The 25,941-nt window shown below is 36.4% G+C and overlaps 1 protein-coding gene across 13 annotated transcripts in view; it reads left to right on the top strand.

The window, feature by feature from the left end:
* Positions 1–25,941, top strand: part of nrxn2a (neurexin 2a) — a 497,417-nt gene that overhangs the window by 148,363 nt on the left and 323,113 nt on the right. For 7 of the 13 annotated variants that reach the window (XM_051093387.1, XM_051093386.1, XM_051093393.1 and 4 more), the window contains 3 exons: positions 12,893–13,194; positions 17,003–17,047; positions 22,949–23,110. In XM_051093387.1, the coding sequence (XP_050949344.1) occupies positions 12,893–13,194; positions 17,003–17,047; positions 22,949–23,110 (509 nt within the window). The remainder of the gene's footprint in view (positions 1–12,892; positions 13,195–17,002; positions 17,048–22,948; positions 23,111–25,941) is intronic. The other 6 variants (XM_051093390.1, XM_051093396.1, XM_051093397.1 and 3 more) reach the window with 2 other exon arrangements.

Here is a 25,941-nt window from a genome sequence, read left to right on the forward strand (position 1 = left end):
ATGTTTGCGTCATATTCTGAGTTGAATTTCACTGTTTTTATTCATTTTTAGGAATACTGAATCTTTTTTTGTGAGTGAGATGAATTAATGGATGTTCACATTTATTCTAGTACTAACATATTACTCCAGATTTCTCTCAAGATGGGGACAGGAGAGCTTTTAATCAATAAATAGAGGGAAAAGTAACTGGCGTTACTTATTTGAAAAAGTAACAGATATTTTCTTGTCAACTAAAAAGTAATGCGTAACTTTACTAGTTACTTGGAAAAAGTAATAATATTACGTAACTCACGTTACTTGTAATGCGTTACCCCCAACACTGGTGAGGGATAACTGTAGTAACTAGTTTATTTGGGAACAGGTATGTAAAGATACACGTAATGTAATGTCTGCAGTAATTTATAAATACAGTAATATTGAAATATGTTACACTACCAGTCAAAAGTTTTTGAACAGTAAGATTTTAATGTTTTAAAGAAGTCTCTTCTGCTTCACAAGCCTGTATTTTTGCAAAATACAGCAAAGAACTGTAACATTTTTAAATATTTTTACTATTTAAAATAGCTGTTTTCTATTTGAATATATTTTAAAATTTAACTTAATGACTTCTGCTCACCAAGATTACATTAAAAATCTTACTGTTCAAAAACTTTTGACTGGTATGTAGCGTAACACTAACATGTAAGCATGTAAAATTATCACTTTTTACCTTTTTTTTCTTTTATTTACTTACTTATTTACTCTTTCCTGCCATAATATTATTTTTCAGTTCTCTGCCACTGCCTGCGTTTTTGATATTTTGTTAAATGAATATGTAAATGGTCAATATATCAAAACAAAGAACAGAGCCTTTGTCTAGCTTCATTGGTTCTTCTTTTCTTTATTATTATTATTTATTTAAAAACATTCATCAGTATTTCAATGTGGAAAAGTTCCATCAAAATAACAATATTTTGAACCAAAAGAAACTAGCATTTTTGTCAAATACTTTGCCTGGATTGGATTCGGAACGATGATCAAAACATAAATTATCAGAGTCTGAATCCATCAAAACCTCCACATCTTGCACAGCGTCAATATTTTTCTCCATTTTGATTCATATGCGTTGGTGATCATGTTAGCTACCTTGTCCGTAAACAACTTCCCCTAGTGCAGGGGTGCCCGGCCCTGTTCCTGGAGATTGACCTTCCTGCAGAGTTTAGTTCCAACCCTAATCAAACACACCTGTCTGTAATTATCAAGCGCTCCTTCAGATCCTAATTAGCTGGTTCGGGTGTGTTTGGTCAGGGTTGGAGCTGAACTCTGCAGGAAGGTCGATCTCCAGGACCAGGGTTGAGCACCCCTGCCCTAGTAAAAAACAAACAAACAAAAAAAGATACTGAAATGTGTTTGAAATACATTTATTTTATAATATTATTAAATATTACTACAAATAAGTTAACATATTTATGTGCTTCATAATAATACCCTGCAGCTGTACTTTTGGTACACTAAACTTGTATATTTAAAGTGCCAGATTTAAAAGTGCCAGTGCAAACTGTCTTTTGGCATTAAAATAGTAAAGACTTAGTGCTGAAAATGTGTGGACATGGTTATTTTTGTGCCTGACCTTATTAAATATGCATTTGTAGGAGTTTCCCCTTTCAGATGCAAAATTTATTAAAGGAGAGTATTATAATGAATCATGTAACACAATTCACTAGCGTTTACGCTAGTACTATTATTTGCACCATTATTTAATGCCCAAAAAAAAGCATGCTCTTGTTAGATTGCGCTGGTCATTATAGAAAAGATCTGTCTGCATCGTCTGTGTTCTTTAAGTAAATCACGCACAGAATTTTCCCTTCTCATCTCAGCGCTCTAATGCTAATTTGCCCTGTTTAGTAAATCTTGCCCTAAGTCTGCTAAATTGGAACAAGTAATTTTGTGCTTAATGCACTTGTGCTAGGGTTGGGTATCGTTAGAATATTATCAATTCCGATTCCGATTCTTTTCGTTTCCCAGTTTTGATTCCAATGTGAATAAAAGTAAACATTTAGTTGCAGCTAAATACTATGAACAAAAGTCAACAGGCTACACTTAAGAGCTGTTTGCAAATTAGAGCTGCGTGATTCTGGATAAATCGGGTTCTTGATTCATTACTGGATGAATCAGTGTTTTTGAATGAATACAAATAGATTATTAACAGCCCCCTTTCACCACCTACTGGCATAACAATGTAATCGATAAATCTTTAACATTATTTGGAATGTCAAATTAATTTTCACATTTTGATCTCTACCGTACATATCAGAGTTTATATCCAGACTATGAACTTTAATCCCAGTAACGTTACTTGTGTGATTATTTTAATGTCTGTAACAGAAATAATGAACGGCAGATTTGAATGTTAACGGCAGATTTGAAAACGCTGCATGGAAGAAAGGTTGAGAAGTCAAACAGATGAATCATCTCAGTAATTTAGGAACAGAATCACGTTCGTGTTTCTGTTAAATTAAAAAGTTTTGTGGTGACACATCTATTGCAACATGTTTAGCTTATCACAAATAGGCTACTTTGCTTTTTCAACATCTGTGCTTAGATTAGCCAGCAAGGTCCTGGCAGATTGCTAAGTCAGGTCCTTACAGAAAAAAAAAGAAACGCATACAGGAATCGATAGGCGGAATTAAAATTTTAATTTCACAAGAAGTATCCGATTCCTGATCTTAAGTATCCGATTCTGGAATCGGAATCAATTTTTAATACCCACCCTGACTTGTGCAGAAGTAGTTCTGAGGTCCAAATAAAGATATACTTAAGTAGACCTATCCACTCTTTTTTTAACACGGAAGTAAGCCTGTGGGTGAGACTTCCAGTTTGTTAGCTGAGAAGAAAAACAACGTGCAGTAAGCAGTACAACTGTTTGCACTACAAACCAGTGTTTTCAATATATTAAAATAATATGACGAAACATACCAGTTTGCATATGAAGTCTCAAAACGTGCTGTTTTGTACAGCTAAAAATAGCTGGACGCAGATGAGACCGCAAGCCAGACACGTAAAATCTACAGATGTCCACGCCTGCTCTTACGGGAAGAAAAAGGTGGATATTTGATTGTGGTAAAGTGGAAATATTAGTATTGTAAGTGTACTTCAGATGTGTGTGATGTGTGACATAATATACATTTTTTTTTTTTACATCTCACACACTATAATGGCCTTTGAATTGAACATATACGCTCCCTGAAGTCTAGTTCGCAGGGCACTTGCGGTCGAATAAAACAAATGTCCGAAGTGATAAGAGAAACATACAAAATGTGGACTGGACTGGAAATGAGAACCGCAGAGGGACACTTCACATATCTTGCATTTAATGACTGATGTTATATAGAGATCATAATCCTTTATAATTAATTAATAATTAATCATATTAGTTGTATTTTAGTAAGTATACTTAGTATGAAATAAATGTTTTTTAAATAAATTATGGCCTTCTTCCGTCTTTTTAATAGGTCTGTTTCTGGTTTATGCAGATTTTGTTGTTCACTTGTTTTTGGGTCCAGAAATGCTGTACTATTTTAGAAGATGTGTAAGAGTGCCCCCTATGTATAATTACCATATTACCGGAATAACTCATCAATGGCAGGAAAGCGTTGTATCCAAAATGACGGAAAATCTTGTCAGTGGTGGGGAAAGAGTTAAAGATGACCTATTACAGGGCTCTATGCGTACTTTTCTTTTTAGAAGCGTTGTGCTCCTAACGTAAAAAAATTTAGAAGCACAGTCAAAATTTCAGAAGCACTTTCTAATCAATAATCAAAACGTGATCAAAATTTGCCTTCCCATCATGAGGTAATCTTTGACTCCTTAACGTGATTTACAGGGGAATTTTTTTAAAAGTATGCCATTTTTTATGGCATTAAAACAACAGAATAAGAACAAGTAGAATAAGAATAAGAAGTTACAAAATTAAATCAGTATTAACAAAATTAATTTGTACTACAGAGGTGGCACAGAAGAACACAAAAGTGGCTTGTAGGTGTATTTTCATGTTTAATGAGGCTCAGAGGTGGCATGAGTGCAATCAAATTCATAGGTTCCTGTTGTGATTAATGTTTTAAATATAACATTTTGAACATAGAAATATTAATGGTTTTAAATAACTGAAAATATACTTTAAAAATGAAACTAAAACTGCCAGTAGGTTGTGGCAAGTCACTGATTTAATTACTGAATCATTCATTCATTTGATTCATTCGAACGGCTGATTCATTCAGGAATAAAGCAAGTCAATGTCTTTATGAATGGGAAATTGATTCACTGACTCACTAGATTCGTTTAAAAACGCACATTCGTTCATAAACGAAACACCGCTGTGTTTGAATGGAGATGCGCAGCGGCTCAGGTGTGACTTGTTTCAAACTATTCTTGATGATGAAATGGAGCAAAATCAGTGTGTTGGGAGAGACTGTTTATGATTTATTGGGATTATAAAATAAAGTGAGTGGGTGGATTTTTACCATTATAGGCTGGTTGTTTTCACACACTCCAGCCACACAACTGTTCAAACACCTTATAAACTGTGGTTTTTGCATAATTGGTCCCCTTTAAACGTACAAAATACTATAAATCATTATGCAGAACTGGCAAAATTGCTACTTTGTTCATGATTCCCATCCCTCATGTTAACCAATGGCAAAAAACAATGGAAAATTGTTTTTGTCAGATTCAGCCTAACTCAGTAATGTCCTCAGTGCCATTTCTGCAGCACTGCACAATAAATTGCACTCTGTATCTGTAAGGTTTTCATCCTTCGGATGCTTTTTCAATAAACGGAATTATTAATAATCCTTTATCATTCCGATTATGAAAATTTAGTGAGCCAGAATCGCTTGAGAACGAATCCGTGAATGGATTTCTTTTCCTCCCACCCCTAGTTTGATCATAAGTCCCCGCAATCCATGTCATGTCCTCCCTCCCCGTCTTTCTCTCCAGCTCATAACCTCGTTGCCTTTCTTTTCCTTCTCCCAGTCTGTCGCTGTTGATTTCACACCCCCTCTCATTTAGTGTTAGTGTTTTCATATCTGAGACATGGACATTAGTGCGTAATGACAGTAAGTCTTGACGCCTAAAGAACTGATTGCTCCAGTCCTGTCATATCAAAGACACAAAGGAGTCTTAAGTAAATAAATCAGGCTATTCTGCTCTAGCCTACACAGAGAGCATCCCGTCAGCGCACGCTCTGAAGGTCTGGGGTGAACGCTGTTTATTTCTCTCATCTCTTTTGAAGTTAGAAATCGGAGGCTGGACATGAAGATTTAGACATCTCATCAGCAACACCACATATCTGCACATAACTAAAGCTGGCTTTACGGGCTGTGTGTTAAGGGGCGATTCCAGTGGTTGTTGTTTTGCTCCGTTTTCCTCTGGCTTGGCCTGAAGGAAAGTGTCATTAATGCTCTAAGAGTGGGGTGTGTTTATTCGGCGCTTTTAGCGGAACTTTCTCCATTTACTCAAATGCTGACCGTGGTGAATGTAAATAGCCATTATTCAGGATGAGCAGACACGTAACTTGTCAAATTAATGCTAAACCTGCTTTTTTAGACCATTTTTTGGGCTATTAGGCTCAACAGTAAAGATGGCAAGATGGCTCAGGGCCAATGTGAGAGAGTTTTAGGCCTGTTGACAAAACTGTCACTCACTATTTTGGGTCATGTACTGTACATGTTTATATGAACATCGAACTGGTTTAACCAAGAAATAATTGGTGCTTTAGCGGTTCTTTGGGGTGATTTAGGTGCTAGATAGCACCACTGCCATACAAAGAACCCATCAAGCCACTTTATAGTTTAAAGGTTCTCTAACTCTGTCTTAGTTTTTTAGTTTAGTTTGTGGAAAGGATTAAAAAACGTCATTAAAATACAGTGTATTTCCTGAAGATAATGTGGTTGTCAATGTTTTTGCCCCTAAGGCCCCCCTGTAAAAAAATATTCCAGACTTTTTGACATCAGAAAAGCATAAATGTAATGCAAAACAGCTTTTGCCATTGTAGTAAATTCCCATTCATAGCAAACATATGAAAGTTGAGTAACATATCTAAAATCTAAGCAGGAGAATGGAGTTCTTCTTATGGCACCATTTGATAAAGGTGCTATCTTTAAAGTGCTCCTATTATGCCATTTTAAAGGTTGCTAATACTGTTTTATGAGTCTCCTAAAACAGGTTTACATGTATGCAAGGTCAAAAAACACTTTAGTTTTCCTCAGAAATAGATTTAATTTGACCTCATTTCGTAAATGACTTGTGCGAAGCAGTTAGAAGAATCAGTCTCTCTAAACCCCTCCTTTCCTTAAGCCCTCACTGCTGTGATTGGTCAGATGACGCAGTCCTTTATGATTGGTCTACCGCGTACAGCGCATCGGAAAACAAAACACCCATTGCCATAACTGAATGACAGCCCTGGAGACTTGTCAATACATGGCATCTATGGCATCAATTTTATCTTACTTGTTTAGGTAATTTGTTACACAACATAACACAACTACATATTTTGAACGATTGCTAGAAAATACAATCTTTGTAGATTCATCTTTTGGAAGTGAATATAAAACAAATTTACACTCACAGTGTAGGATACAGCGTCTTCTCGGCATGATGTAAACCACATGGATATTTGACTGTGTTTGTGGGTGGGCAAGTTGTTTGCGACGTAGAACGTGGGCGGACATTATGCAAATATGTTGCTTCGTAACACATAGCCGTAACAGAATAAGATTCGAATTCCTGACGACTCGTTCAGGCGACTGTGAGCCGACTCTTTTTTTTTTTTTTTTTTTTTTTTTTTTTTGATAGACAATAACTTTATCGTGCACTGTCAGCATCACAACTTTGCAGATACTGTAGTTTATGTTCACATACAGCTACATGAAACTGCATAAAAGGTCATATTTGAAAAGGCATAATAGGAGCACTTTAAAGATAGGTGCTATACAGCACTTAAAGTGGTTCCCCTATATGATTACAATGTTAATGAATCACTTTTAGTGCTATTTAGCACCGTTTTTGGTTTAGAGTGTATATTGGCCATTCTACAGAATTTGGAGAGTTGGAAATGTCTTGAAAAAATGTCTTTTTCCACACATTTTGTATGTATGCATATTGTTAAATATCCAAAGTTAATTCTCAAAAGGTTTTGGAATATTTGTCCTCTCGACAAATCTGTCACTACTGAAACACAGTAATAATAATTTAATAAGAAGAGATATTAACCTATTACGATTTTGCTTACATCTTCCTTGTAAATATATGTTTTTCTGTTTTATAAAAAAGGTTTCAGAGGTAAATCAATAAAAATTACAATATTAACAGTATTTTAGGTGTGTTTTATGAGATTTGTTGTATTTTGAATCCAGTTTTTCTTTGTAAAAGGCAAGAAGTTGATAATGCTGATTTCAGAGTTCTCGAAGTTCACTTCCAGAACAAAAATTTACAAATAATTTACTCACCCCCTTGTCGTCCAAGATCTTCATGTCTTTCTTTCTTCAGTCAATAAGACATTATGTTTCTTGAGGAAAATATTTCAGCAGTGTTCTCCATATAGTGGACTTTAATGGTGCCTCCAAGTTTGAACTTTCAAAATGCAGTTTAAATGCAGCTTCAAATGCTCCAAACAATCCCAACCGAGGATTCTCGGCGAAACAATCGTTCATTTTCAAAACAAATTAACAATTTGTATACTTTTTAACCTCAAATACTCGTCTTGTCTCATCTCTGCGATGCACATGCGTAGTCTGTGTAATCTGGGTCAGTACAGTTAGGGTGTCGAAAAACTACTGTCTCGTTTTCTTCTTCAACGTCGAAATCGTCCTACATTGCTCTTTTACCTTTTTTTATAAAGGCCATTTGATCTTCTTTGCATGTTCACTTTTGTAAAGACTGGGTCAATACTTCTGCAGCGATATAGGATGATTTTGAAGTTGAGGAAGAAAACGAGATGGGAGTTTTTCAACATACCCTAACTGTACTGACCGCATTGAACTGGAAAAAAACAGAGTTCACGTAGACTTAGAGAAGATGAGCGTTTGAGGTTAAAAAGTATATAAATTGTCAGTTTGTTTTGCTAGATAAGACCTTTCTTCCTCAGCTGGGATCGTTTAGAGCCATTTGAAGCTGCATTTAAACTGCATTTTGGAAGTTCAAACTTGAGGGCACCATCGTAGTCCACTATATGGAGATAATTCCTGAATTTTTTTCCCTTAAGAAACATAATTTCTTATCGATAATACTAAACATACTAAAACACTACATTCTAAAATACTAAACAATATGCATAACTGTACTAAAATGATGTTTATTTCCCCCAAATAAAAGTTTATGTGTTCCCTTTTGTCACTACCGAAACGATGACATGTTTTGGTCGTGACTGTTATGGTAGTGACAGTTTTATGGGATAACACCCCTTTTCAGATACTTTTGAAGCTTGCTCAAAGATGCTAATCAGCACATGGCTAGCACAGTTCTATAAAAAAATGAAATGTTATAAAATAACTCCCTAAAAACAGTGGTATCAAAATATAATTCCTGCATGACAAACTAATGACCCACTTTCTGTCACGCTTTACGTCCTGCTGCCCGTATACATTTGAGCTTCCCTGTGACATGTAAATTGATTGACAGGCAGAAAGCACCTCAGAGTCTTCTGATTGGTGAATCTGATCGAATATGATTGTGGTATGGATATTTTATATTCCTTAAAAAAATGCACACTGCACCTTTAATGCAAACTGTTCTGGTTGCGAATATATTTGAGTCACAATTCATTTGTCAGAAGCGTTGTTACTATCTGAGAGCATTTGCTTGTGCAGCGGTAACATCTGAGGCACTTTCAGCTTGCACTTTTGAAAAGTTTAAAGCTTCTCTGATATTGTCGAGTCCCATCATGTCACGTCGGTGTATTGTTAGAAACATTACCTTATACTTAGTCATAGCCCCTGTGTTTTGTGGGTCACATTCTCTTTGCGTCACACTGTATTCGATGAGAAAACAAGAAGGAGAAAAAAAAAAAAAAAACTCTTAAGCACACACAGCTCAGCAGGGGCTTCGTTTCTGTCATCTCTTAAAGAGTTCCTCTCTACGTGGTAGGTCTGCTTGTTGTGGAACACGCTCTGGCTGTTTATTCTCCACTGAACCAAGTGGCACTATGATAAGATTCTGCCGCTGTAATTTTGCAAGGTCACATTTCCTTGGTGAAGATGTCTGGTTTGTTGATTCGTGCCCAATCGTTTCTTTCCTAACTGATGGTCTGAGCCTTCTTGCTTGATGAAATATCACAAGTCTTCAAATTAATGTTATGCTCTGCTGGTTAAACCTGGAATGGAATATTTCATACTATTTTTAGCCGCTGAGCAGGTTATGTATGCATATCCGAAGGACGAATATTGCTGTACCGCTGCTGTAAAACATGATTGTCTGACATGGGTGGGCAGAAACTTAATAGATTTGGTAGACTTGTGTATCAATTAGATGAAAAATGACTACATCTGGTGTCATAAACAATTTGGTCAAACTTTTGAATCAAGTACACCTACAGTAGGACCCCAGGAGGCTGTTTGTAATGCCTAATTGAAAGCCTTAAGAACTTGTGTGTTTACGTAAAATTGTGCGTCACTGACGGAATTTTTTTTAGCAGTGGTGGAAAAATCTAAAGGCCGTCAGTCACTTTGACAGATTACACTGAGGGTGATCTGTTGTAACTTCTAACTGTAATTCCCACCCCTGCCCAGTTGGTGTCGAGTGCGCACAGGTGTAGCAGCAAGAACACGGGATCCAGAACAAAAATGAAACTGTCACAAATGTTTTGCTAAGCGTTTGATTAGGCACAAGCGAGTAACGTTATTCAAAAGCTACAACGATCTATCACGCTACATTAAAGAGTGCCAAAACAGTATTTATTGCTTAAATTTACCTAATGAAATGGACAGAATTTGAAATCTGAGACTTTGTTTCATATCAGAAGTTAAACAAAGCTTAGCCTATTGCGACTTATTGAATGGGATGCGCACTATGTAAGTTACTGTTCATTCATGAGCTAAAAACACCATAGACCAAAAGATCGATTGGGATTTAAGAATCTATATTCGTTCATAAAAATGAAAATATCTTAAAATTGCTGTCACTGCGAGGTGTGGTGTTGAACATGAAAAGTCATGCAGACTCATCTGTTCATCTGTTCTGTTCAAAATAAATGCATAAGCCTATATCGTCCTGTAGGTTCATAATTAAAAATGAAAATGTGAACAAAAATAAAAGCAATTAAATGTGTTGTTAGAATTAAAATATGAAAATTAAAATGGCGGGTAATAATAGGTCATGACGGAATTTTTATGACCCTGTCCGTCAAAATGAAGTCTAACGCATTCTCTAGTTTATGTGTAGGGTGTAAGCTAAGTTAGCATGCTATGCTAGTGGTACTATTTCTTTAATTTACTCAGTATTAGCATATGAGTTTAGCCATAAATAACATAGTTGATGAGTGCAAATTGAAATTAAATACTCATTTTTCACATCAGATATTATATTAAAGGGGTGGTATTATGCTTTTTTTGTGGTGTGTATCTTTGGGCATAAAAAAGATCTACAAAGTGCTGAATAAATAGGCTTTCCATTGATGTATGGTTTGTTGGGATAGGACAATATTGAACCAAAATACAACTATTTGAAAATCTGGATATATAAATATTGAGAAAATCACATTTAAAGTTGTCCAAATGAAGTCCTTCGCAATGCATATTACTAATCAAAAATTAAGTTTTGATATATTTATGGTAGGAAATGTACGAAATGTCTTCATGGAACATGATCTTTACTTAATACCCTTATGATTTTTGGCATAAAAGAAAAATCGATCATTTTGACCCATACATTTTATTTTTGGCAATTGCTAAAAATATACCTGTGCTACTTAAGACTGATTTTGTGGTCCGGGGTCACATATTACATATTACATATTACATTACAAGAAATAATTCTTTTATTTAGCAGGAACAATTTAAACTGATCAAAATTGAGAGTAAAGACGTTTATAATCTTACAAAATAATAATATTTAAAAAATTGTTCTTTTTACCTTTTTTTTTCAGGGTGATGAAGAAAAAGTATAATAATTTCCACTAAAATGCCAATCAGTTTTAGTATAAGATGATAAGAAATGTTTTGAGCACCGAATCAGCATATTAGAATTATAATGTAACTAAGCATGCTATATTAACTGCACATAATGTAATAAGTATTACATTGTTAATGCAATAAACGTTTAATAATGCAGTGATTTTCTTAAAATGTAATAAAATCTTGTACACATAATGTAACTCACCAAAATAGTCATGTTGTCTGAAATTTTAAAATAAAAGTGTTTCTATAATAATGCATTTCTCATACAACAACCACATTATGAACATTTTATTACATTAATAATGTAATGCTTAGTATGTGCAGTTATTAGATTATGCTTGGTTATTCCATTATACTACATAGTTTGCATTTTAAAATGTATTTAAATAGAAAACAGTTACTTTAAATTGTAATAATATTTTACAATATTACTCTTTTAACTGTATTAAGAATTTTTTTGAAATTAATGAATGATAGTGTATATTTTGTATTTAACTAATCATCATATACTGTATATGACATATTTAAGGGAGTAAAATAACCTGTTAGCAATGAAGCATTTCAGTTTATGTTCATTCGAATAGATCAGTCTCTGATAGACTATGATTTAAAATCTTTGATTGTTAATTCTTGCTCATTTTTTTCTTGCCATATTTATCAAACAGGATCTTTAAACAAAAGTCATTTAATTATGATTTAACAGTAATTTTGTTGACTAGATTAAAACTGCCTGAGAACTTAGCATTTTCTGCTGTGCTCTCTAGCTGTTTGGAACACGTCTTATGTAAACACTCTGCCTTAAGAATCGTGTCCAATTGGGGTCAGACTAACCCGAAACTAGGCTAATTATACAGGGCTTCCCTTTGCATCACACAACAGGCAACCCACCAACTATTAGAGTTAAAAAATGTGTACTATTGCACAACCCAGTAGGTTAACAGGTGGTGTGGGCTGCACATAATGCCAGAAAATAAAGGCAAAACTAACAAGGTGTCTGTAAAAGAGATGATTTTTAACAACCTAAAATAACGAAGATAAGATATTTTGACAAGCTTCCTCCTCAGTCGCCTATTTTCTTAATGACTGTATTTTGAAACTCTACCTCGTTCATCAAAGCTTTCACATCTTGCAGTGGCGTTCACAAATCAAACCGTTATTTAAAACTGCAGCTATGTTTTATTTCAGATTATTCCTGACAGCCCGTTTTCAGCTCGTTTAATTGCACACTCGCGGTTTAATTTCAGGACGGCGAGATTTACATGCATAAATGACCTTCACGATTAGCTGACGCGAATGGCGCTGGGGGAGATTACACCCATTTACATGTGTGACATCACACACCTCTGCGGTTCTTGTCTGTGGGAAGCATGTGTGTAGTCCGGTGAGATTTTCTCATGTCAAAGATATGTACAATGATTCATGCTCGCAGCTGTCTTGTACTGTTAATTTTCGGTTCATTTATGCTTCATTTGAGCCAGTGGCCTTAAACCTCTCATTAGCCAAAATCACATCAATGCCCTGCCTGAACTTTTCTAGGTTGTAAAACACGCTATGAGTATTTTACATCCATTGCCATTTCATTAATTCTCCATTTCCACTTGTTCATCTTCAAATGTTTGGTTGGTTTCTGTGAGAGTCTATAAAACACAGAGAATATAAAGAGAAGTCAGTTCTCATACCCTTGGTCCACATCCATCCCAGCTCTAATGACCTTCCCTTGCCTTTTTCTATCTCCCTTCAACAAGGCCAAGTGGAGTCAGTGGCCACGTTCAAGGGTAATGAGTTCTTCAGCTACGACCTGTCCCAAAAGCCCATCCAGAGCAGCACAGACGAAATCACCCTGTCCTTCCGAACGCTGCAGCGAAACGGCCTCCTGCTCCACACTGGCAAGTCTGCCGACTATGTCAACCTGTCTCTGAAAAGTGGGGCCGTGTGTCTGGTCATCAACCTGGGCTCCGGTGCCTTCGAGGCTCTGGTGGAGCCGTCCGACGGCAAGTTCAACGACAACGCCTGGCACGCGGTCCGCGTGTCCCGCAACCTACGTCAGGTAACGTTCACCTTTGCGTATCGTGGCTCCACAGGGTGCTTCATTTGATCTCTCTGACATTTTTGAAGATTGTATTTTGTTGAACTTACTACATGTATAAATGCGTAATTGCAGTATTAACTGTTTAAAACTGCTTTTAGCAATTTCTGCACTGCTTGCAAAAGTAATTGAACTCTTTGAGTTCTCTGGCTAAGAAGTGGTGGTCAGGATGAGATTGTTTTTTATGTTCGCAAAGGCAAATGTGATTCTCACAACAGCTGTTTCAATGATATTCATCAGGCAATAGGGAATTTCAAGTGTGATTGAAAATTGAAAAAAATTGCTACAGCAGTTTTAAGTCAATCTAAACCTTTTATTTGGCTAAAAAATGTGTTTCTTCCAAAATAACTATTGTTCACCATATGATTTTTAGCTAAATCCTGTGATACCAAGAGTATATTGTTTGTAATAAAATGTGAATTGTAGACTGCAAGTTTCATTCTAAAGTGAGCAGCCAAATTAACTTCAGGAAGGACTCTTTAATTAGGCTGTTAGCAACAGGAACTTCATGGAAGTAATTTATTTTTTAAACCCAACAGGATGTCACTTCTATATTTATAGATTTTGCAGAAATGAGTCTTAACACCCAAAAATTAGTTTTTTACCTCTGCCGAAGTCAAGTTTTTTTAATGGTTAAATGCGTGAAATAAGGTCTGTGGTTAAACAAAAGCTCAAGATATGTTCACATTTTATTCTATGACATTAAAGTGCATCAGTAATACAATTGTGCTTACAAATTGCTAAATAGGACTACAAAATAAAGAAGTTGGGGATAAAGAGATAGCTCACCCAAAAAAGAAAATCACCCCATGATTTACTCACCCTTAAGCTATCCAAGTATTTATGACTTTCTTCTTTCAGACAGTCAGAGTAATATTAAAAAATGTCCTGGCTCTTCCAAGTGTTATAATGGCAGTGAATGGCTGTTGAGAATTTAAAGTCCAATAAAATGCATCTATCCATCATAAAAAGTGCTCCACACAGCTCTGGGGGTTAATAAAGGCCCTCTGAAGTGAATCGATGCGTTTGGTAAGAAAAATATCTATATTTAAGACTTTATAAAGTGTAATTTCTGGCTTCTGCTAACTGTCGTTTGTACGTACACGAGAGAGTGTGTTGCAGTGGATATGCTCCAGTGAGAATATGCTAGTCTCTCAAGAACCAAGTTTTGTTTACAGCAAAGAAAAACCAGTCTCCTCTTGGCTTATACTGAAATCCTCTGACATTTTTCTTTACAAATCCTCAAATCCTTGTTTTGCTTTCTGGTTCTTTACTTTCTCACCAGAGCTTACACTACGCGTACAATCTATGTCTTCTGCTGGAACGCCACTCTCTTGTGAACATGCGTACAACAGCGGAAGCTAGAGATTACAGGTTATAAAGTTTTAAATATGAATATTAATCTTACACAAAAGCATCGATTCACTTCAGAAGGCCTTTATTAACCTCCAGGAGTTGTGTGGAGCACTTTTTATGATGTGTGGATGCACTTTATTTTTGTTTAAAATCTCAACACCCATTCGCTGCCATTAAAAAGCTTGGAAGAGCCAGGACAATTTTTAATATAACTCCAATTGTGTTTGTCTGAAAGAAGAAAGTCATAAACACCTATGATGTCTTGAGGGTGAGTAAATCATGAGGTACACTCTTAAAAATAAAGGTGCTTTACGATGCCATAGAAGAACCTTTTTTGTGTAAATGGTTCCATAAAAAGCCTTGAAAATATCTGAAGAACCTTTCTGTTTCACAAAAGATTCTTTGTGGCGAAAGAAGGTTCTTCAGATTATAAAAAGGTAAGAAAGAGATGGTTCTTAAAGAACCTTTGACTGAATGGTTCTTTGTGGAACCAAAAAATAGTTCTTCTATGGCATCGCTGTAAAGAACCTTTTAAAGCACCTTTATTTTTAAGAGTGTAATTTTCATTTTTGGCTGAACTATCCCTTTAAACTTAATCATGTCGAACAGGAACAGAAAAAGAAAAATTGGTTACTAGTCCACATATACAGCTTTGTTTGTGTTTTGAAGCATGGCTTCTGATCATGAACTGGTTTAAACTGGTCATGTGCTGGTCCTGACCAACTTAAACCAGCTCTAACCAACCAAAACATACCTAACAAACATATGCTGTTTTTTTTTCAACAGTGTATACTTAGCTTTGTGCTTCTAATGATTGTATTTAGGCTTCAAAATTCATAGAAGTTGTGTTTATTCGTAAAGACTACATTGATGACCAAAACATGTAAAAATTAAAACTTTTGTTGGCCACAGAGCTTAATTTCTGCAAAAAAAGCCAGAAAAATCCAGACAACATTTTGAAATAAAGAGCTCACTTTAGAATGGAATTTTCCCTGAGATGAACTGCACAAAGCCCAGACTTAATTGGAATCAGATGGTCTCACAGGTGCTTTAGTGGACCAGGCAGTTGTTTTGGAGCTTGTCCGCCTAACAATGCTAGCCGTCAGAGACTTAACAAGGTAATATGCAACTCTGATAGCAAAATAGATTTACCTTTTAAGCACCGAGATGTGTTCATTTCAGCGATTTAGTGAGAGCAAAATATTTCTGCTGTTGGACTCTTGGAGGGCTTTCAGGAATCTTCTTCACTGCAAGATTGAAGTACCATTAAGCCACAGGCACTTCCAGACAGAGACGGCGGTGATAATTACCTTCCAGTTGTTACTAACCAGTACGGGATGTGTGTGTGTGTGTGTGTGTGTGTGTATGTGCGAGTCCCTGTTGAAGAGGAGTGTTTTGATTTGGCGACTCCATTCAAGTCCAGACTGCACCGCTCTGTTTTGCCTGTGATTAAACCAAGACGGTGAATATGCTCCAATTACGCCGGCAGAATAATCTGTCCGCATTCAGCAAGCCTTCCATCTTGTGAAGAACGGGGAATGTTTACTATTTATCATTTAACCTAAGAGAAAAGGGGTCCCTCTATCAGAGCCTTCAAAAAAGCAGCGCTCGTAGTCGAGGCTGTTTTTTTTTTCAGTGGCATTATCCTGATTGTTTTCAATACGTTATTGCAGAAATATGATTATGCGATAGGGCGCGTCGTATAGACGCACACTATGCCTGCTCGCTTCTTCCACCGCTGATTATTTCTCCATTTGACTGCCGTAACCTTTAGCTCGAGTGTTGCTTACAGAGCCGAGGGCGCAACTTGCATCTGTTAACGAATGAGCTGTGTTTTTGTTCCGCCACGACAAATTACGGAAGCACCGAGCTCGGCGTCAACGAGCAGGCCTAAACGAGCGCATAACGGGTGTTGACATTTTTGCTTTTGTCATTCATTTACCTTAAATAACGAGCGAGTCGCTACTGCTGCTGTCATTCTTTACTCTAACGCTGCTGCCTCTGCAAGATCCCTCCTTCAAAACCCTCCCTGAACCATCTTGTTTGACAGATTAGTTGAATTCTCTCTCTCTTTTTCTCTCTTTTACTAACACTGAAGCCTTTAAGTGGATTTGTCATTGTTTATCTTCTGCCTTTACCCCCTTCAAATACTAACATGAAAACCTCCATGGAATGTGAGCCATCTGTTTGCCGTTGACAGTGTCCAAAGAAATTAGGTGTAAACTAACAGAGCTATTTTTTTTCTCATTCTTCCTGGGAAGATATATTCTAATGGAGGGCGGAGAAATTAAGTATCAGTTCGTGGTATGGTTAAATTTGCTTTAAAATTGCTAGCAAGTCATTTTTCAAAGCTTCTGTGGAGTTTATGGTATGTAATTTTACTCTCCCTCCTTGTTTTTTTCTTTTTTTGAAGCGCGCAGGGGTTGGACTCCCTACGGTAAACAAACTGCATTATATGGTAGATATCACATTCTAATTTGTCTAGTTTGGTTTGGCCCTTTCTTTTTTATCTCTTTTTGCTTTTACTGTGCAGAAACGACTAAAGAAAAGTTTAAAAATGGCATCAATCCCCAGGTGCCATGCAAAAGTTCATTTTTTTGCCATTTGCAATTTATGTACATTGTTTTTTTATACCACTCACAGCCCCCCCCCACCCTTATTCTTATTAAAATGCTTTTTGTTGTACCATCAATAACACATCTTATTTGGCTGAGAGTTTCTACGGTGGGCATAAATGATGCTGTAAGCTGCTGACTTCAGTCTGGGCCACACTATGGCTGACACTAGATTTGTTTTTTTCAGACAGAATGTAAATCCTTAATGTAAATCCTGATGTATTGCTCCGAAACCATATCCTCAGAATTACACAGACAAACTTGGCAGTTAATATAAAATATAAACTGCCCAGTGTCAGTCAAACTAAAAGGGCAGAGGGTGCTCTTTCAAAGCGTTTGGTAATTTCTCAGATAAAAGAAACAATCAAAAACAAACATTTGACTACAGCTCTTGTGCAGCATTTCTGTCCACCTGCTCCATTTTCCCTTATTCTCCCTCTTTGATGTTGGCTTTTATTAAATGTTGCAGCATCTCATACAGAGATTGCGGTGCACTGTATGATGTAGCATTTAATAATTCTGATTTCTGCTTGGAAATGTCTCTTAATATGCAATGTTCTCAAACATTATATTCATATCTGCCAAGTTAATCAAGAACTACAGGAAAGAAGGGTAATGGCTTTTATTTGTAGATGCAACTACATTTATTTAATACATTTTACATGTAATAGCACAATATATGCTCTAATATATATGCAACAAAAAAAAAAAAAAAAAAGAAAGCTGAAAACTCTGTTCTTCAAACTTTATTGCAGACAGATGATTTCAGTGTGAAGCTTAGTTGATTATAATGGGAGCGATTCAGTTTTGACACGTCGTGTAGATAGGGTGTAACTGTGGGTTGCTTTTGGCTGCCAAGCATCATCTTAACTCCAATTATTATAGAATTCAACTGCAAAAATCCACTGTTCTTCAGTGGCTTTAGATTTGACTAACATGGTCGTATTTGTAATGTTTTATTCTTTTGAGTCTTGTTTTTAACTTAAGCATTGCATAATGTAAATTGATCATTTATAGAACTCTTCCTTTTTGCAGTAAATAAATGCATTTTTAAAGCATTCATTAAAAGTACTGAGTTATGACTTTAAAGGGATGCCCAAAAATATAAATTCTGTCATTAATTACTCACCGTCATGCCATTCCAAACCCGTAAGACCCTTCGTTCATCTTTGGAGCACAAGTTCAGACACAACCACAATGTTCAAGGCCCAGAAAGGTAGTAAAGACATTGTTAAAATAGTCCATGTGACATCAGTGATTCAACCCTAATCTTAGAAGTTATGAGAATACTTTTTGTGCACAAAGAAAACAATGGTGCTATTACAATTTATTTTCTTCTGTCAGTCTTCGATATGTGTTCACAACATTTGACATGATTTCCAACATAGGCTCATTGGAAATACGTGCCTCTTTATACATTTCTGCAAAACTGGAAAAACGAATCAACTTTTATTCATTTTCACAGAAAGTATGATTTACAGGTACAAAGTTTTAATTAATAAAGCCTAATTTTCACACAGTTATTTTTAGAATATTATGTCCTGACATTTTAACATCCTGTGTGATTTGAAAACTGATACTTTTGAACGTTGTTGTCACATATGCCTCATATTCTTGAGATTTCTAATTTAGTTGGTTTGCTTGGTAATTCACATGATACAGCATTACACTTAAAGGGGTCATCGAATGCAAAATTCACTTTTACACATTGTTTGAACATAAATATGTGTTGGCAGTGTGTGTACACATCCACCCTATAATGATAAAAATCCACCAAGAGGTTTTTATTTAATCCCTAAAAATAATATCCCCTATTTCAAATCAGGCCATTCTCAGCTTCTTGTCTGTGTGAAATCACATGGACCACGGCCCCTCCCACCATAGTTGGTTGACATGGCCGTCTTACCTTAGACCCGCCCTGTGTGAGCTGTAACACTCCGACTGCCACAGAAGACACAGTGGATTTCTTTTGTTTGTGAAGGGAGTGTGCCTCCTGATCTACCTAAATGCGTCTATGTTTCCGCGAATCATTCGTGATCCAGCTTCACCTATAGCAGAAGTGAGTATAAGGGTTTTTTTATGAATTTTTGCAATTGCCTTTCCTAATAACGTGCTAGTTAGCAAGTTTCGGGGCTAAAGGGAGCTAAAGTAAACAGAACAGTTCGTCAGCCCACAGAAGGGAGGGGCGGGGTAAGCAGAGTTAATTTGTATTTAAAGCAACGTGCAACAAAACGGGTTGATGGCTGCAGAGCTGATTTTGACAAGGTAAAAAGGTGTTGTTTTACACTACCATTGAGAAATTTTACCCAAAGTATGTTATAGACTTTTCATTAAGAACCTAAAGTATCATATCAATTTGTGGAAAATGGGCATCCAATGACCTCTTAAAGTGATGAAGAACTACGGTGCGAACCCCGTGAAACCATGGTTAGACAAAACAGCTCAAATCTGCATAAGGAGATTAAAATACGGGTGCATAAACATATGCGTTTCTGTATCAATTTTGCATTTGTTAACGCTATCGGATAGGTATAGCAGGGCTCAACAATAAGGAGTGCCCGGGGGCCAGCGTGAAAGACGCTTGGGACAGTTGACGAATTTGTCACTGGCCCGATTGGGCCACTGCCGCATCATCACGAAAGTTTATCATTTGCATGTGTTTTTAAGCCTTGTTAATTAAAAATTTCAAGCGATCACAGAGAGACGTGTCTCTGACGGACAAATAGCCTACGAAAGTATGTCAAAATACTTGTCTTGACGATTAACTTTGTAGCTTTAACAATGAATAATCAATATTTTGTCTATACAGTGGAGTACAGATGCACCGATCGACCGGACTCATTTTAACCGATCTCTGTTCCAGGCTTGCACACGAACTGCATGCAATCATTTTTCAAATTGTCATATGTGTGGAAATATTACAAACCCTTTAAACATCCGTTAGCAGAGGCCAGAGATGCTGAAGACGAACGCAAAGAGACAAAAATACTGTAGCAGACAGAGCAAAATCACGGTTCACAATGCGCAAAATATTGGAAATATTATTCTAAATATTGAAATGGGGGTTCATTTGAATGTATCTCTGAGGGGAACTGACTGTTTTAAGAAAATTTTACATTACGTTTTCTTTTCATTTGCCTCTGTATATTACATTTAACGTAGCATTCATAAGCACGGTGCTTCTGTTTACAGCTGTAACCAAAGAAACAGAGCATCACTGTTGTTCCATAAACGCCACCTGCTGGCACAGACTGAGTTTGTGTTCTTTCAGTCTGTCTACTGTTTTCCTAAAGCATCTTTTCATTTGTAATGAAATATTAATAATAGTTAAAGAATTTTTGAACAAACAAATAATGTTTGAACTTTATATTTGTTAGGCTAGTAGGTTTTGCTGTGGTATCGAAATTGGAATTGAGAATTGTACAATTTAATTGGTATGTAAAATTTTGATGTCATATAGGCTTATTTATTAGAGTAAAAGATAACATGAGCCAAAAACAATGATAACAGCAAGTATTTTTTGCTTTTGTGGCAGGGGCAATAAAAATTATGACTGGGCAAGTAAAAATTTTAACCACTGTCCTGACCGGGCCAGTAGAAAAATTCCTAAACGTTGAGCCCTGTACAGGGTTAGGTTTGGTGTAGGGGATATTTCCAACACGATTAAGCATTAAGCTTTAGCGGCACTCCCTGGATATTTGAATTCTGAACAGCCGCAATACACACCTCAAGCAACATAATAAAAATGCAGCAATACATGCCTGTACCAACGTAATATTTTACTTTGAAACTGCCACGAAACTTTCAGTAAGGTACGTAGTTACGGTGTTGCAGAAATGTATATGGGGCACGTATTTTCGTGAGCCTGGGTTGCGCACAAAAAGTATTGCCATAGCTTAAAAAAATTAAGTTTGAACCACTGATGTCACATGGACTATTTTAACAGTGTCCTTATTACCTTTCTGGGCATTGAATGTTTTAGTTGTGTTGCTGTCTATGCAGGGTCAAAAAGCTTTCGGATTTCGTCAAAAATATCTTAATATGTGTTCTGAAGATGAATGAAGGTCTTACGGATTTGGAACGACATGAGGGTGAGTAATTAATGACAGAATTTTCATTTTTGAGCTAGTCTGTGAGATAGGATTTTGTACATATCACCCCTTAATACAATCAGATATAATATGGTTAGATGTTTTACACTGTGTTAATGCTAAAATGTACAAGCCCTTCTGTTCCACAAGTAGCATGTTATTGACAGTTCTTTCTAATTTCCAGTTGCCTCACACTTTAATCTGAAAAGAATGACCTTGGGCAGACAAATGGAGGTGTTCTGCTTGAGCAGAAACACTCACTGTTTATATGAATTGAAAGTGGAAAATGACAGAATTGGATAAAAATGATTGCAGCTGCCACATAGCTGTTATTAACCCTCTGCCCAGGGAACAGAGAAAAGACTGACCTCTCCTTACCCTTCACTTCCTGTGGCAGAAGAGTACATCTTGTTTTCCTCATGCGTTGTTATATTGATTTCAATCATTCATTTCTATAAGCAGCTGATGACATGTGGCACTTTTTTAATGTAGCATGTGCGACATGTTGTTTTGCATCACTGGACTTGTGCTTTGGATATACTACGCAGCTTATACGCCATTATGCACCTGCATAATTTGCTTCCGCTGCATGTGTGGGTAACTATTTTTGTTGATGTTGTCTGGTCCTGTAAATTGATTTATGCTTTTTTTTTGGCTTTCTTTTCCCTTCCATGTCTTGCTTTCTCTGCTCTTTCTCTCTTATAAAGGTTCAGACAAATACTGGGTTTCAATTTCAGGACAGTGCATACCATATACAATTTCCAGCAAACAAGCTGCATTTTTTTCCAGCTCCACAGTAATAATAATGTTCACAGAATATTTGACGATATTAGAGATGGAATCTGAATCCTTTCTGTCTGTCGGCATGGAAACGCCTCAACCCCGAGCATTTATTAAGACTGTAAGAAAACCACCTGTTTTGGATGCCTGCCAGCGTTTGCTCTCTTCAACATTAGCGTTTGCAAATACAATTGTGCTCTAGATGCATTTAATTCATCATAAATGACTCTTTATAAATGAGCCTAACTACATTAAGTCCTGAAATCGCAGCCTGAGATGTCTTAACCGTCATGCACGGCTTGTGTATTAACAAACTGTAAGCTATCGCTACCCAAACACCTCCAAAGTATTTCTTTTCAAGACATCTCTTACGAAATGTGTGCAATTAATCCAGTAGTTGATCAGAACTGACCACCAACATAGTTAAATGCAACCTCTGTTATACTAACAACCATTTTTGTGTCTGAATCCCCCCTTTTATACTAATCTCGCACAGTCACCCTTAACATCACTTGCTAACCCACTCAACATATAGTGATTCCTCTTAGTTCCTGTAGCCATACACCTCCCCTTCCTGTTTCTCCTCTCCAACACTGACTAGTGCACAGTCCAGCACACATGAAAGCATTCTCTCATTCAGAAAGCAGCAATAGCAGACATAAAAATGGGTTGCCCCCTCGCTAACGTATGCATACAGAACCAGAGGAGCCCCCACGTGAAACAGAGTTTTTTTTTTTTTTGGTAGAGGAACTTGTTGAAACCAACAAGGATTTCTGCTCTTGCATAATCAAAAGATTTCCCACGTTCCCTCTCTTGTTTTTTCCCCTCTCTCTCTCTATTTTCTATCCCTGCGCGGCCTTTGTGCAAACACAGGTGACAATATCGGTGGACGGCCTGCTGACAACCACCGGCTACACCCAGGAGGATTACACCATGCTGGGTTCAGATGATTTCTTCTATGTGGGCGGCAGTCCAAACACCGCGGATCTGCCCGGCTCCCCTGTGAGCAACAACTTCATGGGCTGCCTTAAAGATGTAAGGAGCGTTTTGTTCTTTCCTTTGAATTTAGGCGAGATGGTTGAGACCTTCTCAAAGAAGTCCTGGTTTCTCGGGTTCCATTGATGTTTTTTTGTTTGGCGAGCGATCTGTCCTCTTTTACCTCTTTCTTATCTTCTCCTTTCTCTTTCGCACCCCTCCGAGCATGTCCCATAATTTATGTCATGTCTATACTGTTGAAGTTCCAGCTTTACTATCCTGACAGCCAAATTAAAAATTGATTTCCTCTATGGATCCCCATTCGACTGTCCCAGACTCTCCATCTCTGTCTCGTTGACCCCGGACTCTATTAATCACCACTCTCTACCTGCTCAACCGTACAGTTAGTATCAGTGGTCCTCTTCAGCAGGAGCTTGAGCACTCCCTTATCGCGCCTCTGATAGAGACGTATACACATCTACAATGCTGTTACGCTTTTGGGAATCTGTGTTTTGTCTTGTAGCTCTTTCGTTTTCATTTGGTCCTTTGTTGTGGAGGTACTGTGCGTCATGTTTGTTGTTGGATGTTCATGTTTTCCCCCATGTCGACTGCGTCCACCTGTGTAGCGTTTAATTAGGCTAGTTTGTCAGGGTATATATATATACCCTCTCGAGTCATTTGTCAGGTCCTTGTTAGGCTGTAATGTTTGGTGAGCCTTGTTTTTTGTTTCTCTAGGTGCTTGTTTTGTTTTTGTATCTTGTCTTTGAAAATGTAGGGTAAAACGGGGCTAAAGGCACCCCTTAAGAAAAAAAAATGTGCTTTTCACTGTGCCCAAGTGTGTGATTGCAGAAAGAATACATACTATTGTATTGAACATTTATAAATCATAAAATAAATCATAAAAGTTGTTTATTTTGTTTAAAAATCTCATAAATGTATGAGGTGGCAAGGGAGGCCTTTTACCCTACATATGGGGTGAAAGGCACACAGTATTGATACAAATACTTTAGCTGAAATAATGTTTTCAAGTGAATACTTGTTCAAAACAAAGTTTGTATTATTTTCTGCTTATTTTGATAAATAAAAATATTTTTTGTTCAATAAATATACTGTCATTAAAATATGTTAATATAAAATATATATTTTAAAATACAGAAACAAAATCATTTTAAACTGTAAAGATTCTGAAAGCATTGAAGGAGATGCCATAATAAATTAATGTAGATTTACAGTAGTAACAACAAATTATATTTTATCATATGATATGATTAATAGCATATTTTAAAAATGATGGTTTTATTGTAAACATCATCTCTAAGATGGACTCCATACATAACATATGATATTTAACATCTGAATCTAACAACGTCATGTCAACAAATGGAAAAGTCAGCCTTTTATTAATTATCATGTTAATTGTTGTGCCTTTAACCCTAAATGCCATACTTTTACATATTCTTTCCTTATTTAAAAACAGCTGTTTTAATTATCTTAATTATTATGAAAATCATTAAGAAGACCTTTGTTTTAAGATATGTTTAATATTTTTAGCAATTCTCATTTGCTACTTAACTCTACAACATTTTTAAAAACATCAAATATTAGATCAAGCATGCACAGAATCGACTTTGCGCTGCTGCTCACGATTGCATCAAGGATCAGACACATTTGCATGTGTATCTTGAAAAGCGAATGTTTTGAAAAGTACTACTCCACTTTTTTTTTTTTTTTTTCTGCCATCTAGTTTAGAGGAAAATAATATCAAATGCGCCTTTTACCCCGAGGCGCCTTTAGCCCCGTTGTATCCCATATCTCGATCTTCCATTGAGACTACTTTTTTGCCAAGAACAAATCCTGTTTTTTAATAACTTTTTGTGACCCTGGATCACAAAACCAGTCATAAGGGCTAGTTTTTTGAAATTGAGATTTATACATCCTCCAAAAGCTGAATAAATAACTTTTCACTGATGTATGGTTTGTTAGAATAGGACAATATTTAGCCGTGATACAACAGTTTGAAAATCTGGAATCGGAGGGTGCACAAAAATTTAAATATTGAGAAAATCCCCTTTAAAGTTGTCTAAATGAAGTTCTTAGCAATGCATATTACTAATCAAAAAATAAGTTTTGATGTATTTATGGTGGGAAATTTAGTAAATATCTTAACTGAATATGATCTTTACTTAATATCCTAATGATTTTTGGCATAAAAGAAAAATCAATAATTTTGACCCATACAGTGTATTGTTGGCTATTGCTACAAATATACCCATGCTACTGTACAGCTGGTTTTGTGGTCCAGGGTCATGTTTAAAATATTTGATAAAATATTAACATAAAATTGTAACATGAAAAGTAGTTAATATTTAACAATCAAAAGTATGTACAGTCCATGGCCATTTCCTCCATTGTCATGGGCAATGCCTCGTCAAAATATTGGATGTGAAAAAAACGTAGTACAACAACAAAACAATGCCAAAAGAGGGTATGCATTGACGTCACTTTCCCGGGACACGCCCCCTCAGCCAGACTGAGTGGCAAAAGAACTTGCAGCGTGAATGGATTTAATAGGCAAGATGCGAAAACGCAAGTAAAACAAAAGATAATCAGTTTAAACTAAAGGTAGCTGAACCTGATATAAGGTTCCCAACAACTTAACAAACATCCAGTGGTCAATGGATATTGATGCAGCCAGAAATTGTGTTTTCTAACAGGTATATGTGTCTGATTCTGACGCTGGGGAAAATAAATAAAGCAAATTTGCCTGTGAACTCATTTTGTAAATACAAAATATGTTGGTCTAAACCCCGGTGATCACGTATATCAATGATATATATATCGTTGTATCGTCCAGCTGAAAAACATATGTAGTTTTTGTCAGTGTTTATTTA

Source organism: Labeo rohita, chromosome 21 (genome assembly GCF_022985175.1).
Source record: "Labeo rohita strain BAU-BD-2019 chromosome 21, IGBB_LRoh.1.0, whole genome shotgun sequence".
Lineage (NCBI taxonomy): Eukaryota > Metazoa > Chordata > Actinopteri > Cypriniformes > Cyprinidae > Labeo > Labeo rohita.